General features: G+C 35.3%; 1 protein-coding gene across 49 annotated transcripts in view; it reads left to right on the forward strand.

Moving 5' to 3' along the window:
* RIMS2 (regulating synaptic membrane exocytosis 2) overlaps positions 1-17,116 on the forward strand; it is a 644,704-nt gene that overhangs the window by 293,627 nt on the left and 333,961 nt on the right. For all 49 annotated transcript variants that reach the window (XM_066379295.1, XM_066379287.1, XM_066379300.1 and 46 more), the window contains one exon: positions 3,630-4,555. In XM_066379295.1, coding sequence (XP_066235392.1) covers positions 3,630-4,555 — 926 coding nt within the window. The remainder of the gene's footprint in view (positions 1-3,629; positions 4,556-17,116) is intronic.

Consider the following 17,116-nt stretch of genomic DNA (forward strand, 5'->3'; position numbering starts at 1 on the left):
ATGTAGGACTAAGAAGTTTAGATCCCTCAACTCTACTGTTCTGATACTTTGCCACCATGCTAACATATGTTTCTTTAGTTGTATATGTAAAAACAATTCCAAAAAGTAAAATGAATTATGTATAACAGATGTTATGTAAGTTAAGCCATAAAATTTACTTTGAGTGCTCTGTTTTGGCTATATATTTTAAATTTTAGGAATCTATAGATTTATGTAACAACTGTAACCTAAAAGATTTATAATTAAGTGCTAAACATTTTATATTCATGTCTAAACATAAGAATGTAAATGCAAAAAAGAAATCACATCCCTTGCTTATACAGAAAATGTTTAGGGGAATGGACCAGTGTTTCTTCATTTACTGCAGTACTTTCTCGTTTATGGTGCCAAGTTAGAGTTTACCTGCTGGTACATTTGTTTGAGATTGGAAAGGTAGAAAGATATAGAAGCTGTTATTGTCAAGCAGCAGTTGTTGGCAGGCTGATAGGCAGATGTGAAAGTCTTAGGGGCTCTTGGGCAAGCTCATGTTAATTGACCACACTCTGATGGGTAGGCAGCTGAGATAATTGGAGGCAAATTCCCAAAGACGCTTGAGATTTACAGCCATTTCCTAATGACCATTTTAAGAACCTCTCCCTTTATTTATTGTTCAGAATAATAACAGCAGTATTAGTATATCTTCTCTGGCCTTTATTCTCTGTTTGTTCAATAGTTGTGTTGCTGCTGCTGCTTCTTCATTTGCTTATTTTATTTATAAGCATTATACTGTATTTTTATTATTACACTTAAGGGGGTGACATCAGTTAATAAGATTATATAGGTTTCAAGTACACATTTCTATGATACATGATCTGCATATTGCATTGTGTGCCCACCACCCAAAGTCAGATCATCTTCTGTCACCATATATTTGGCTCCCTTTACTCTTTTCTACCCCCCACTCCCTTCCCTCTGGTAATCACCATACTGTTTTCTGTGTCTATAAGTTTCATTTTTATATCCCATGTATGAGTTAATTCATGTCGTTCTTCACTCTTTCTAACTGACTTATTTTCCTGAGCATGATAGTCTTGAAGTCCATCCATGTTGTCACAAATGGCAGTTTTTCATTTTTTCTTATAGCTGAGCAGTATTTCGTTGAATATGTGTACCAACATCTTTTTTATCCAATCATCTATCGAAGGACACTTTAGTTGTTTCCATGTCTTGGCCACCATGACTAATGCTGCAATGAACATATATCTTTGTGAATAACTTTTAATTTTGGGGGGTAGGTACCCAGAAAGAGGCATTGCTTGGTCATATAGTAGCTCTACTCTTAATTTTTTGAGGAACCTTCATACTATTTTTCATAGTGGCTATACCAGTTTCCATTCATGCCAACAGTGAATGAGGGTTCCTTTTTTTCCTACAACCTCTGCAACACTTGCTATTACTTGTCTTGTCAATAATAGCCATTCTAACAGGTGTGAGAAAACTTCTACTCTAAATGCTGCTAGGAAAAATTGGAAAGCCACATGCAAAAGAATGAAGCTAGACTACAGTTTGTCCCATGTATAAATATTATTTGGAATGTATCAAAGACCTGAATATGAGACCTAAACCAATAAACTACATAAAAGAAAACATAGATACTGAACTTAAGGACTTTGTCTTTGGGAAGATTTTATGAATGTGACCCCAAAGGCAAGGTAAATAAAGACAAAAATAAATAAGTGGGATATATCAAACTAAAAGGCTTCTGCACAGTAAAAGAAGCCACAAACAAAACAAAAAGGCAACCAACTGAATGGGAGAAGATATTTGCAAATAACAGCTCTGACAAGGGGTTAATATCCAAAATATATAAAGAACTCATACAACTCAACACCAAACAAATAATTTAATTGAAAAATAGGCAGAGGACCTGAACAGAAGCTTCTTCCAAAAAAAAACCCATGTAAATCGTCAATAGATGTATGAAAAGATGCCCAACCTCACTAGGGAAATGCAAATTAAACTACAAAGAGATGTCAGGTGTGTAGCTTTTGATTCCTATATTAAAAACCCTTCATACCTGGAAAACCTAGAGTGGCTTCTGTTTTCCTTAATGTACCTTAATTCAACACTGACAGATGTATTCCAAATATGGAGGGAAAAGGATCAGGGACAGAAGAGACTTAAGAGGACAATGATGATGTTGCTGGATTGCATTATTCCATATGTATCCTTTCTCTGCGTTTGTTTTTGGGTCAAAAAATATTGTCTAAGAAATTCACAGTGGAGCTGTCTGATGGTGGTCATCTTTAAATTCAACTGATCCTCTATTTCATTATCATCTGTTCATGTGTTCTGAAAAATCCTCATAACAGTTATTCTAAACCAGAGGTCGGGAACCTTTTTGGCTGAGAGAGCCATGAACGCCACATATTTTAAAATGTAATTCCGTGAGAGCCATACAATGACCTGTGTACGTTGTTACGTATTATCCAATAAAAATTTGATGTTGTCCGGAGGACAGCTGTGATTGGCTCCAGCCACCTGCAACTATGAACATGAGTGGTAGGAAATGAATGGATTTTAATACATGAGAATGTTTCATATTTTTAACATTATTATTATTTTATTAAAGATTTGTCTGCGAGCCAGATGTAGCCATCAAAAGAGCCACAGGTTCCCGACCCCTGTTCTAAACCCTTTCTGATATTGTCAGCATCCCAGTTCCATTGTTTCTCAGGACTAGTGGTTGACATTGAGTTTGTGCCAGAGAAGAGGACAATGTGAATATTTTGTTGAAAAAGAGTATTAATACGAAGTGTGACTGCAAGTCCCATCTGGCTGTACTATTGTTGGATGAGCAGGTTGAAAACAATGTACAATCTCTCTCTCTGAGACTGTAAGGGAATTTGGGAGTCAGATGTGAAGCCGGAGGAGAGAAAGTCGTCAAGCTGGCCTTAATTTAACAAAGAAAAAATAAAAATAGCAGCCCTTTCTGACTTCCAGGGATTCTCTGATGAATAAATCATTATTGTTGGAATTTATTTAAATTACTTATCTTAAGTTAGAGCAGTAAGGAGGGTTGGAGATATGACGATAAGGTAAAGACTTAGAAGAACCAATATTAGGAGTGATTTATGTAGATAGATGAATGAAAAATGATTTTTAAGAGTCAACACTTAGCTTTAGTCAGAAAGTATTCAACTCTTGAGTCAAGTTAGTTTGGCTTTATTATATTTTCAAGTAATTTTTATACCAAGATGTCAGGAATAGAGAGAATGGAAGATGGAATTTTTTAAGCTTCTGAATAACAGCTGGGAGATATCTGAAGTTGGGAGCTAAGCAAGGAAATCAGAGTAAACTCTGTTTACAGCAGCAGAATTGGATGGTTATCTATTGTAATTTCAAGACGTATTTCATATGTAGTGTATCAGGCATTTAACAACCACATCAGAGCACCTTTTACATTTTGCATTTGAACGAAGTAGAGTAAATATAAATGAAACTTGTTTTGGCATGACTTGAAAATGGAATTTTAAAAAACAAAACAAAAGAACCATTTGAATTTATCCGTCAACCTGCCAATAAATCAGTAAAATGTAAAATTATTTAAATGTTGCTCTTCTCATCATTTATTTTCTTTGATTTCTTAGGCAAAGAAGTCCATCAGTGTCCAGAGATCAGAACAGAAGATACGACCAAAGGGAAGAAAGAGAGGAATATTCACAGTATGCTACTTCTGATAGCGCAATGCCTAGATCTCCATCAGATTATGCTGATAGGCGGTCTCAACGTGAACCTCAATTTTATGAAGAATCTGATCATATAAATTATAGGGACTCCAATAGGAGAAGTCATAGGCATTCCAAAGAATATATTGTAGATGATGAGGATCTGGAGAGCAGAGATGAATATGAAAGACAAAGGAGAGAGGAGGAATACCAGGCACGCTATCGAAGTGATCCGAATTTGGCACGTTATCCAGTAAAGCCACAGCCCTATGAAGAACAAATGCGTATTCATGCTGAAGTGTCCAGAGCACGGCACGAGAGAAGACATAGTGATGTTTCTTTGGCAAATGCTGAACTGGAAGATTCCAGGATTTCTATGCTAAGGATGGAACGACCATCAAGGCAAAGATCTATATCTGAACGTAGAGCTGCCATGGAAAATCAGCGATCTTATTCAATGGAAAGAACTCGAGAGGCTCAGGGACCAAGTTCTTATCCACAAAGGACCACAAACCATAGTCCTCCTACCCCCCGGAGGAGCCCAATACCCATTGATAGACAAGACATGAGGCGTCCCGACTCACTAAGGAAGCAGCACCACTTAGACCCCAGCTCTGCTGTGCGGAAAACAAAACGGGAAAAAATGGAAACAATGTTAAGGAATGATTCTCTCAGTTCTGACCAGTCCGAATCAGTGAGACCTCCACCTCCAAAGCCTCATAAATCAAAGAAAGGAGGTAAAATGCGCCAGGTTTCATTGAGCAGTTCAGAGGAGGAATTAGCTTCCACACCTGAATATACAAGTTGTGATGATGTCGAGATTGAAAGTGAGAGTGTAAGTGAAAAAGGTAAGCTACTCTGTTTTAATGGCATAATTCTCTGCAGTTGATTAGATAAAAAGAATGGTTTTTTAATTTAAAAGTCAGATATTACTACCTTTGTATTAAAAGTGTTTTAATGGTGTTGGTTAAGTGAAGAAAATTTCAAGTTATAAAAGTGAACATCTTCTGTAAGTCTGTTGATATTTAAAATTAATTTTTGCAGTTTCTGAAATTTTCTTGCATCAGTTGATGGCATATTTTTAAGAACCTATAACCTATATAACTTTTGTGTGTGTGTTTCCTTTTTAAAGTAATGATATGTTTACTATAAAACATCTGAAAAGTTGCTCAAAGTGTAAAGAATGAAACACAAGCTATTATATTTCCCCAAAATATAACCATTATTAATATTTTATTGTATTTCTTCCTTTTCCTATGCATGTGTTCTGATTTTTTTAATATGATATCATTATATAATTAGCTTTTTTGAAGCCATTATGTATTTTCCAGAAATATGTTTTAAATGGCTGCACTAATATTCTGTCATAAGGATACACCACAAACTATTTCTTTACTTGGGGCCTTGCATTTGTTTCCAGTTGTTATTATAAGTGGTATTATATTGGTTATCTTTATACATAATTTTTTGCCTATATATGAATATTTCACAAGTACATGTTTTTAAAGCTTTTACTTCGGATTACCAGCCTGCTTTCCAAAAGGTGAACTTTCAGGCTAGATGAAAGACCACAAAACAATGCTATCTCTTTGTAATTTTAATTTGATTATGAAGTTGAATATTTTGTATATAAATTGGTGTTTGATATCTTCTATGAATTAATCATTTATTTCTTCTGCTCATGAACCTATTAGGTCTTAGATTTTTGTCTTATTCACTTATAAGAGCTTTTTATGTGGTTAGGAGTTTACTTATTTACCTGTCATCTGTTCCAAATTATTTCCCATTTTGATGTTTACTTACTAATATTTTTGGTCATTTGGTAATATTGAACTTAATATATAGCTAAGTCTTCATTCTTTGGTGATTTTTCTTCTGTTCCTTTTATCCCTAGAAACTCTTTATAAATCCCCAAATCACTTAAATATTTAACCCTATATTTTCCCATGATTTTATTATTGTGTTCTTTTTAAACTTTATCTTAATCGTTCTGTAATTTATTTTGGTGTGTGCCAAAATACACCAGATAGGTGAGTATCTGACATGAGTCTCTTGTACCATCACTCACACACACACAATTTTTTTAACACTATTTGAGGAATAATTCAAGGAAGGCAGCTGGATGTGAAATTAATATAGAATCATTTTTATATTGTATGAAAAATAATAGGAAATATAAATGAAAGGCAGTTTCCATTCTGAACTAAAAACAGAAAATGTGATTTAAAAATAAGAAAGGATGAGGGGTCTACATGAAGAAAGCTACAAAACGTGGCTATCACAAAGGAAGATTTGATGGAGATCTCCTTCATGTTCCTAATTGGGAAGGCCAAATACCGTAAAGATGCGTGTTCCTTTTAAATCATTTCTTGGGGTTAATAACATTTTAGTCACAATTGTAAAGGGCTCATTGAAGTATTCTATTTCTAAAGTTATACTGGAAGGTGTAGAGGAGAAAAAAACTTAACTCTTTTTCTTTTCTCCTATGCATCTTAAATTCATTGGCTGGTCCTGTAAATTAGACTGACAAAAGACAGCCTAACAAGAGAAAAACAAACACTTTTATTATAATTTGCATTGCACATATATATGGGAACACTCAGTTCTGAGAGACTCTTAAGAGGTTAGAATTTGGGCTTATATAACAAAAGAATAATACATTGTTAGAGTGAGGACAAGACAGAGGAAAAAGGAATTTAAGTGTCTAGGGGTGGCAAATTGTGAAAAACTAATGGAGGACAAGAGCTAGCTTTAGCAAGTTTTATTATGTAGACTCATTGGTGCTTATATAAAGGTCAAGAGTTATCTCCACTGGTTAACTTTTGTCATCTTTCCAAATACATGTCCTGCTTTTAGGCAAATAGGAGGAGGGCAGGAACCTTTCCTTGTAACTCCTTCTCCTCAGTTGCTTTCATCCTAAAATAATCCTTTGCCCAAGTGGTATATTAAAACAAATAAATGACAAAAACATGGCAATCACCACAAACCAATTGGGAAGAGATAAACTATTTCACATTTAAGCTTGGAGCAAATGCATGTATACTGGAAAAAATGTCAAGTTAGAGTCTCATTTCATACAAATTACATTTAACTTATAAATAACAAGATACTTGTGTTTGTTAAAATATAAAGAGAAACTGTAGATCTCAATTTGTCGTAGAGCATATCAATATTTCCTAGAAGCTGCAATACTTTCTTAAGTATACTTAATAATCTTCAGTTTGATGATTTTAAATATTTTCCTGAATGAATCACAAAAGGTAAAAAAAGAAAGTTTTGTTATTCTTGGTGGTTTGGTGGAGATTCTGTTACATGCTTGCATTATTTTTTGCTGAAGTAAAGCCTTCACTTTTACCACATAAAGATATGGTGCCCCCCAAAACCCCCAGAAATGTATCAATCTAATAGCTGAACATTTTTATATGTAGTGTTCTTATAAGGGCTTATACATTGTTTCAGGATTTTGAAGATACACTTATAAAAATTGCACATGAGTAAAAAGCTATATATGCATTAAATTAAAATCCTTTGTATTGAGCAGAACTAAAATATTTAGCAAATATGGAAAGAAATTACGGGTCACTCATATCTGTATTATCTCCTAACTGATCTCCTAGAAAATGCTAGTCCTCCTTTTCATCTATCTAATAATATTTTCACAGTGTTTGGTTTCTGCCAACATGTGTTTCCAGTAGACAATCGTAATTTAATTCAGTTTAGTAGAAAGAAATGAAAGTATAATAATGATGTCCTGTTTGATATTACCCGCAACAGTAGTATTTGTTAAAAGTACCTGTTTAGGGACTAGAATAGTCTCTAATACTGATTTGTATGTTTTGTAACACATCTCTTAATTCATTATGATATAGTTTGCTTTTTACATGGCTAATTTGATCAGTTCCCTAAATTGCACATTTTTTTTTCTTTTTTTTAATCTTTGCATTATTGAAGAAGATAAGTCTTAGATTACTGGTGCCATAGTATGTTCAAATTTAAATGTTGGACATGGTTCTCAAAGTTCAAAAAATATTTGTATAAGCTTTAAAATGTACTATTGACTTGACAGTTTTCAAATAGGTTAATTTATTAAATAATCCAGAGCAGGTTTTCCAATCTCAGCACTATTGACATTTAGGGCTGAATAATTGTTTGTTTTATGGGACTATCATATATTGTAAGATGTTTAGCAGCATTCATGGACTGTAACCACTGGATGCAAGTAGCATCTCCACCTCGAGTTCTGACAACTCAAAACATCTTCAGACATAGCCAAATATTCATTTTGAGACAAAGTCCCCCTCACCACTCCCCACCTTCCTTCTCTCGCCCCTCCATTTATTCTCCTTCCCTCCTCACTTTAAAAAGAGGGAAACTGGAATAGGCTAGAATAGAAAATATCTGAGTCAAGTGTACCAAGGAAGGATAATTAATCTGTAAAACATTTTTTTAGTGTTATGTATGTACTCTATAAGCTCACAATATAAAATATGTATGTTTTCTTACTGTGGAGTATAGCCAAACATGTTTTTTGTTTGTTTGTTTTTTTACACAGACAGAGAGAGAGTCAGAGAGAGGGATAGATAGGGACAAGACAGACAGGAATGGAGAGAGATGAGAAGCATCAATCATTAGTTTTTCGTTGTGACACCTTAGTTGTTCACTGATTGCTTTCTCATATGTGCCTTGACTGTGGGCCTTCAGCAGACCGAGTAACACCTTGCTCAAGCCAGCGACCTTGGGTCCAAGCTGGTGAGTTTTGCTCAAACCAGATGAGCTCACGCTCAAGCTGGTGACTTCGGGGTCTTGAAGCTGGGTCCTCCGCATCCCAGTCTGACGTTCTATCCACTGTGCCTCTGCCTGGTCAGGCCAAACATGTTTTAAAGCTACTCTCTTGTATTAAAATTTTGTGACTCACTTAATACTAGTGTTCCCTGTGTCCCCCATCTTCTATACTTGGAAAAAGATCTAGAAATGATGTTCAGTGGCTAATTAATGTATTATAACGTGGACAAAGGTCTAGAAATGATGTTCAGTGCCTAATTAATGTATTATAACACTATACTTATTCTAATTTGACATATTTTAATCTTAATATTATAATGCAACATATTTTTTTCACTTTTTTTTTGTATTTTTCTGAAGTGAGAAGCGGGATGCAGAGACAGATACCCACATGCTCCTGGACAGGGATCCACCCAGCAAGCCCACTAGGGGCGATGTTCTGCCCATCTGGGGCATTGCTCCTTTTCAACTGGAGTCATTCTAATGCCTGAGGTGGAGGCCATGGAGCCAACCTCAGCACCCAGGCCAACTTTGTTCTAATGGAGCCTTGGCTGCAGGAGGGGAAGAGAGAGATAGAAAGGAGAGGGGGAGGGGTGGAGAAGCAGATGGGCGCTTCTCCTGTGTGCCCTGACCGGGAATCGAACCCAGGACTTCCACATGCCGGGCCAATGCTCTACTGCTGAACAATTGGCCAGGGCCATATTTATTTCACTTTAATTGCATAGTTGTCAACCATTTATACTCAATTGTACAAAAATACCAAGTTTGATTTTTTAAACACTAAGAACAATTGTGGAGAGTTTTAGTTTTCCCTGTCTTCTATGACCTACCCCAACTGATTTTACTTGGTGATTGTGGGCTTCTTTCTTCTCTGTAAGATCTTGGGAGACAGGGGTAGTAAATGCAAGAATACATATGTTTGGCAGTCTCCTAAGCTATAAATTGTGATATGTTTGATTCAATTATTAGACTCTCGAAAGTAGCTCAACACACTGCTTCCTTGTACTTATTTTTGGGAGAGAGTGAGTAGAGGTGTAAAGGTTGGCAGTTGGGAGAACATACCCAGGATAGGAAGAATAGAAGATATAGATTGCAAATGTCCAGATAGAACCATGGTTCTTAAATATTAAAACAAACCCTAAAAGCCCTGGCTGGTTGGCTCAGCGGTAGAGCATCGGCCTGGTGTGCGGGGGACCCGGGTTCGATTCCCGACCAGGGCACATAGGAGAAGCGCCCATTTGCTTCTCCACCCCCTCCTCCTTCCTCTCTGTCTCTCTCTTCCCCTCCCGCAGCCAAGGCTCCATTGGAGCAAAGATGGCCCAGGCGCTGGGGATGGCTCCTTGGCCTCTTGCCCCAGGCGGTAGAGTGGCTCTGGTTGCGGCAGAGTGATGCCCCGGAGGGGCAGAGCATCGCCCCCTGGTGGGCAGAGTGTGGCCCCTGGTGGGCGTGCCGGGTGGATCCCAGTCGGGCGCATGCGGGAGTCTGTCTGACTGTCTCTCCCGTTTCCGGCTTCAGAAAAATACAGAAAAAAAAAAAAAAACCAACCCTAAAGATAGCAGCTTTATATATGTCTGTATTTAGGTGTCCATATTAGTAGTGTGATTTATCCCCTGTATAATTAAAAAAATAATTTTTAATAATTAGTCTACTGTATAGGTTATAAAGAAAATTGTCTATTTAAGTGATAGTATACCCTACTTTAGAAATCTGAGGGCCCTGGCCAGTTGACTCAGCAGTAGAGTGTTGGCCCAGCGTGTGATTACTGGTCAGGACACATAGGAGAAGCGACCATCTGCTTCTCTATCCATCCCCCTTCTCTCTCTCTCTCTTCCCCGCCTGCAGTCATGGCTCAAACAGTTTGAGCAAGTTGGCCTGAGGCACTGAGGTTAGCTCCATGGCTTCATCTCAGGTGCTAAAATAGCTTGTTTGCTGAGCAACAGAGCAGTGGCCCCAGATGGGCAGAGCATCACCCAGTAGGGGGCTTGTCAGGTGGATACAGTCGGGGCACATGCAGGAGTCTGTCTCTGCCTCCCACTTGTCATTTAATAAAAAAAAATTTTTTTGAGGAAAATGTTGATTAATGATATTTGAGACCAATTACACATGTAAAGAATTTTGAACCAAGTGGATTAAAGATTTTTGTATAATGAGAATATTTTCTAAATTTTCAAATAGCTATTTTATTACTAAGATTTTCTCAAGTAAAATTTTTAGAAGTCAAAGACTGATTACTTTTTTGTATATTCACTCCAACAATTGGTAAAATAATTTTTTGCTAAATAATTGTTTCAATTGTGTCATGAGTCTTAGAGCTTAACTGTGGAATAAAAATAACTTAATTGCATCATATTTACATTTATTTAAGTTATTACTCTGTTGCTGTAGTAAGCAAAATTATGAAATTACTTCATCATATCTTTTAAGAAATAGGATACTTTTCATTGGCAGAAAAATCAAGTTGCAGATATATATTATAGTGCTGATTTCAGACTTGAAATTATATAACATAAATGTAAGCTGATTAAGAACCTAAACTAAATCAGTTAATTTGTAAAGTGCATAGCTAGAAGGTAGATTTATAAATGGGAATAAAGAAGAATTTTTGTTTCCTGATAAATTGAAGAATTATAAAATGTTAATGATGATGATCCCTTCTTTTTGAAAAAATATTTTCTTGTTAATAATGGATGAAACATTATGTTAAGCATTTGCCCAAAGAAAAATAATTGTTTTTAATGGACACTTAATACCCAAGATAATTACCAAGTAGGTATCAAAAAAAAATCTTATAGATTTTAGTTTGTAGGATATTTGTGAGGGTACTTAGCTTGTTGAATGAAAAGTTAAAATTAAATTAAATTATAGACCAGTTATTGAAATTAGTTTAGAATATAGAAAATGTCTACTTTCAACTTAAAATGATGTTTAAGTTAGAATTTAGTAGACGATACCTAGATATTATTTCATACAGCTTTAAAAATTCAATGTTGTTCCAATAAATTTAACTTTAAAATTTAATGATGGAACATGTTAAATGGATAGAAAAATAAAAAGTTTCATGAAGAACGTATTATTATTAACTGATAAGAGGCGTATCAGAGTAAATACCCTAATAGTGTTACAAATGCTGTACAAGTCAATTTGAGTTAAAAAAGCATTGGAATGGATGGAAAGTTGGGCCTATGACTAATTCAAATTTACAAGAAGAATACTGTAGATTGATCGATTTGTTGATTCATTCTCTATTTCGCTTAACTAAAATATATTAAATGTCAATAATCTATAGTAGTAGGGTATGAAATGTGAAATAATGAAGGCATTTTCTATCACCCGAATTGCAGCTTTGTGGAACACAGAAACTTGTTCTACATATTTGACTGCATTTTTTTAAATTTATACTTTATTTTTCAATTACAGTTTACATTCAATATTAGTTTCTGGTTACAGCATATTCATATACTTTACAAAGTGGTCCCTCCTATATTTCCAGTACCACCTGGCACCATACATAGCTTTTACAGTATTATTGACTATATTTCCTTTGCTGTATTTTACATCCCCATGACTATTTTGTAACTTAATCCCTCCACCTTTTTTACCCAGTCCCCAACCTTCTCCCCTCTGGCAACCATTAGTCTGTTCTCTGTATCTGAGTCTACTTCAATTTTGTTTGTTTATTTTGTTCTTTAGATTCCACATGTGTATAATTGAAATCATATATTATGTCTCTTTGATTGACTTATCTTACTTATCCTAATATCCTCTAGGTCCATCCATGTTGTAATGAATGTAAGATTCATTCTTTTTTATGGCCTGAAAATATTCAATTGTATGTATTTACAACAGCTTTTTATCACTATTGATAGACACTGGGTTGCTTCTGTATCTTGGCTATTGTAAATAATGCTGCAGTGAGCATAGGGTCCATATATTCTTTTGAGTAGTACTTTTTGTGTATATATATGCTGAAGTGGAATTACTGGGTCATAAGGCATTTACATTTATAATTTTTTGAGGAAACTCTGTATGAGGGTTTCCTTTTCACTACATCCTTGCCAACACTTGTTGTTTGTTGATTTATTGATAGCCACTCTGGCAGGTATGTGGTGATATCTTATTGCGGTTTTAATTTGCATTTCTCTAATGATTAGTGACACTGAACATCTTTTTATATATCTGTTGACCAACTGTGTGTCCTCTTTGGAGAAATGTCTGAGTCTTCTGCCTGTTTTTAATTGGATTTTTTTGGTGCTGAGTTGTCTGAGTTCTTTTTACTTTTTATAAATTTTGTCTGTTAATCCCTTATCAATGTATCATTGACTAACATCTCTTCCCATTCAATAGCTTATATTTTTGTTTTGTTAATGGTTTCCTTTGCAGTGCAAAACTCTTTAGTTTTACACTGCCTTATTTGTTTTTTTCTTTTTCTTCCCTTGCCTGAGGAGATCTATCAGAAAAAATATTGCTAAGAGAAATGTCCGAGATTTTACTGTCTATGTTTTTTCTAGGAGTTTTATGGTTTCAGGTTTTACATTTAAGTCTTTCATTCCTTTTAAGTTTATTCTTGTACATTTTGTAAGAAGGTAGTCTAGTTTCAATTTCCTGCCTGTGTCTATTCAACTTTCTCAACACCATTTATTGAATAAACTATCTTACTCTTTTTTATGTTTTTGCATCTTTTGTCATATATTAATTGACTATATAGTGTGGGTTTATTTATGCGCTCTCTGTTCTGTTAAATTTGACTGCATTTATGCTAGCTGACTCATTCAAGGAAATTACATATGTGTTGGGCTTTTCTTTTTTCCAGTGTGTGCTAGAATCTGCCTGTCTGTTTTCCTTTCTAGAATATAACCAGGAGAAGGGCTTTTTGAGGAGTATTTGAGGTGTAGAGAGGTGTGTTTCAAAGCAGAAGGGCAGCTCAAATTATTGCCATCCATAACCCCATTTTCCCTGGAACTGCCTATCTGGTTATTTTTGTAGGGCTTAGCAAGGGTTCAGAACCCTTTCAGAAGTGAATAAAGTGAGTCTGACATAGTAAAATTCAAGCATGGGCTCCTACAATACAAGACTGATGTTGGTCTTTTAACCGAGGATCTGATGATTGATGTCCATTCCAGGTGTATGTGAATGATTTTAGTTCTTGGTAGGGATGGGGAAAAAAACACATATGCCAGTTCAGTGGCTGCATATCGTATTACTTGAATCCATACTAATTGTCTCTAGGAAGCATACCCCATTGGCATAGCAGTTTCAAGTGGGCCACTGCTCAGCTGAGTTTATACCAGTCCATTGTCATTTTCTAGGATGCATCTATGCGTCTTTTGGGAAGTGAGAAGACTGGAGACTTGAGAGGGAGATATAATGTGAACCGTCTTTTTTGTATCTTTAGCTTTTATTTAATCTTTGTCTGTGGAGGTGGGCATTTTCAGAGGCTTTTACTTGAATTTTCATGTTATGATAGTTCTTAACCCCACAGGTCATGGTACATTGTTATTACAAATACCAAATTTGTCCTTTTGGGGACTGCTGTAATTACCATTGTAATAACTTCATAATTTAATAACAATGCTTGTGAGAGAGTAAGGCAGGAAGACTTAAAGGAGAAGATAAAATTGTGAACAGATGCAGCCACTAAACCCACAGGAGTTTGGATCTGGAGTGGATCTTCAGAGATGACCTAATTGCTGTCTGCTGGGGAGGGAACATAACTTTGGACAAGGCAGCTCTTGACCTGAGTACATTTCTTGTGTGAAGGACTCAGCTATAAGCTGTGAGCATGTGACATTTAGAGGGGCTTGAGGAATGAGCACAGTTGGTAGAGGTTCGTGTCGGTACCCTACAACAATATTCATTACGATTTTGTTCTTATCATTGTTCCTTTAGTTTTACAAGAGAGATATAACTATTCTAAGCATTTCTTACTTGATATCCTTTTGAAATTGAGGAAAACATTTCTAGATGTCTCTTCTGTAGACTTCTTCATATGTTTTTTTTTTTGTTTGTTGGGGTTTTTTTTTGGGGGGGGGATTGTGTGTGTGTTTGTGTGAGAGAGGGTTTTTGTTGTTGTTGTTGTTGCCATAATTGCTACTCATGCCAGCTTCTACCTCTTCACTAGCAGTGGAGTTAGAATTATTGATTGACTCAGAGTTCAGAATTCTAAGGAGAGAGGATATGACTGTGGGCAGACACCTAGTGGTATCTCGCTAAGATATTCATCATAAGGATTACAATGGCATGAAACTGGAAACAACTCCTGTTAGAATGTGCTACAGCTGGCTGGCACCAGCTTTTGAGAACCAATGGTGTGCACTTCTTTCCAACTCCACATTCATGGACATAGTGTTTATAGCTCAAAATTGGCTAAAGTGGAATTATTTACACCATATAGACAAATGTTACAAAACAGGGCCTGCTCTCCCTACTCTAAACAAAAACTGGCTTGTAAACATTAATCACCATAACTCCAGATCTTTATTTGAAGTTTTAAAAACTATGGAGACTGTGGTGACAAGAAAAATTGTACAGGATATAATGTCAACTGTTTTTAGTAACTGCATTAAATGTTATATCTGCTATGATAAAATGACATGTAGAACTAGACAGAAATAAAGATAAATTAGAACTTTTATTTGTTGGGGCATTAGTTTGTAGGAAAAATTTAACAGAATTTAATTAATTATTATGCTATAACGTTTATGTAACAAAAAGGAAACTCTTGTTGATTAAATTGTTTTACTATATTCTATTTTTGGTGACCATTTTTCCACCTCCCCTCATACTCTCAGAGTATATATCAAAAATAATGTGTATATAATCTTATGCATTAGGTAGGTCATGTGTAACGCCTAAAAAAGGAAGAAATGCTTTACTTACTTCATAACAACATTCATTGCTTCATAATGTTTCCTCACAACTTCATCATATTTTTAGGATGTTTAATTTTTAATGGTTTATGCTTCCTCTTCCCTTATATTTGTATTAAAATTCAAAATAAACTTAAACTAGTCATTGATTTATAATCTTTTGATATGCCTGGCTTACTCAGATCACTTTTAAGAGCTTTTACAAATTGTCAGTGAGCATTTAACACATGTATCAGTCTGTGCAGGAAATTCCAAGACTAACATTGATATGGAATCTAATGGGACAGTATTTCACTCTTTTAGAAAACTTTTGACAGGCTGCATAAATGATTATTATATTCAATAGATATAAAACATTTGTTAAAAATGTTGATATCAAAGTATACCAAGTCTCCTACTTGATTTTTAATTTTCTGTCATATATAATGCCACTCTGTACAAAACAATTGCATTATGAAATGGCACACAATTAAGTCTCCAAATAAAACTTCCATTTCCAAAAAGTAAACAACAGAATGAATTAGGATCTTTTATTCAAATATTATTTTGCAAATATTATATAAAATAATAAATGGTTTCTTAGGTATGCTGAATAAAAATTTCCCTTCTGCTTAGTCATTAAAAACTCAAATGAATGCCTTTGTGATGCTAGTATTACCAAATAGACATATCGGAATACGTTTATTTGTGGTGAAAAATTCTACCATCTTTAAATAAAACTATCTTAATTTTTAATGGCAGATTAGACAAATATATTTAAATATAGATAGGTTGTTCTGACCGTTGTTTAATTCTGATCTCGTAATTGAAAAGGTTGACATTCACTTTAAAGAATTATCCAGGCTTGGCTGGTTGGCTCAGTGGTAGAGTGTCAGCTTGGCATGTGAAAGTCCTGGGTTTGATTCTTGGTCAAGGCACACAGGAGAAGTGACCATCTGCTTCTCCATCTCTCCCCCTCCCCCCCTCCCCCTCTCTCCATCCTCCTCCTACAGCTGTAGCTCAAATGATTCGAACAAGTTGGCCCTGGGCACTGAGGATGGCTCTATGGCCTCACCTCAGGTGCAGAAACAGCTTGATTGTTGAGCAATGGATCAGCAGCCCCAGATGGGTAGAACACTGGCCACAGACGGGGCTTGCCAGGTAGATCCCAATCAGGGCTTAGGCAGGAGTCTGTCTCTCTGCCTCCCTGTCTTCCCACCTTTCACTTAATAAAGAAAATAAAAAGAATTATACAAATTAAACTAAAAAAACCTAAATGCTGAATAGTCTTCACCTAATTTATTTGAGGCAACTAGAATTGTTTTTGTGATTCATTTATACCTAACTGTATATTTTATACTTAACAGAACTATTTCTGGTCATTGAACTTTGTTTTATCACCCTGTTTTTAAATTTGTTCAATAATTATAACTTTTACATGACCCCTACTGTACTACCTGTCTCCTTCTCTGTTCTGTCTCCTTTCCTCTGTCAATCTCTTTGCCTCTCATTGTAGCCTTCCTGTTCCCTTCTTTTCCCTTCTGCTTCTCTGTTGCCTTTCTCCATTTCATGAACTTGACATTTTTGTATGGTGACTTCTACAAAGGTATATTTCAGGTATGCTAGTAAATTGTGTATTCTTCTACTTTAATAAAGCTCCCATTTGAGACATAAATCTATTATGTATAAATAACACATTGAGGAAAAGGTTCTACTAATACAAATTACTTTTGGTAGACTTGATATGAAATTAAGATTATATTTAAATTTTAAATTTAAATG

The sequence above is a fragment of the Saccopteryx leptura genome, chromosome 3 (assembly GCF_036850995.1).
Source record: "Saccopteryx leptura isolate mSacLep1 chromosome 3, mSacLep1_pri_phased_curated, whole genome shotgun sequence".
Lineage (NCBI taxonomy): Eukaryota > Metazoa > Chordata > Mammalia > Chiroptera > Emballonuridae > Saccopteryx > Saccopteryx leptura.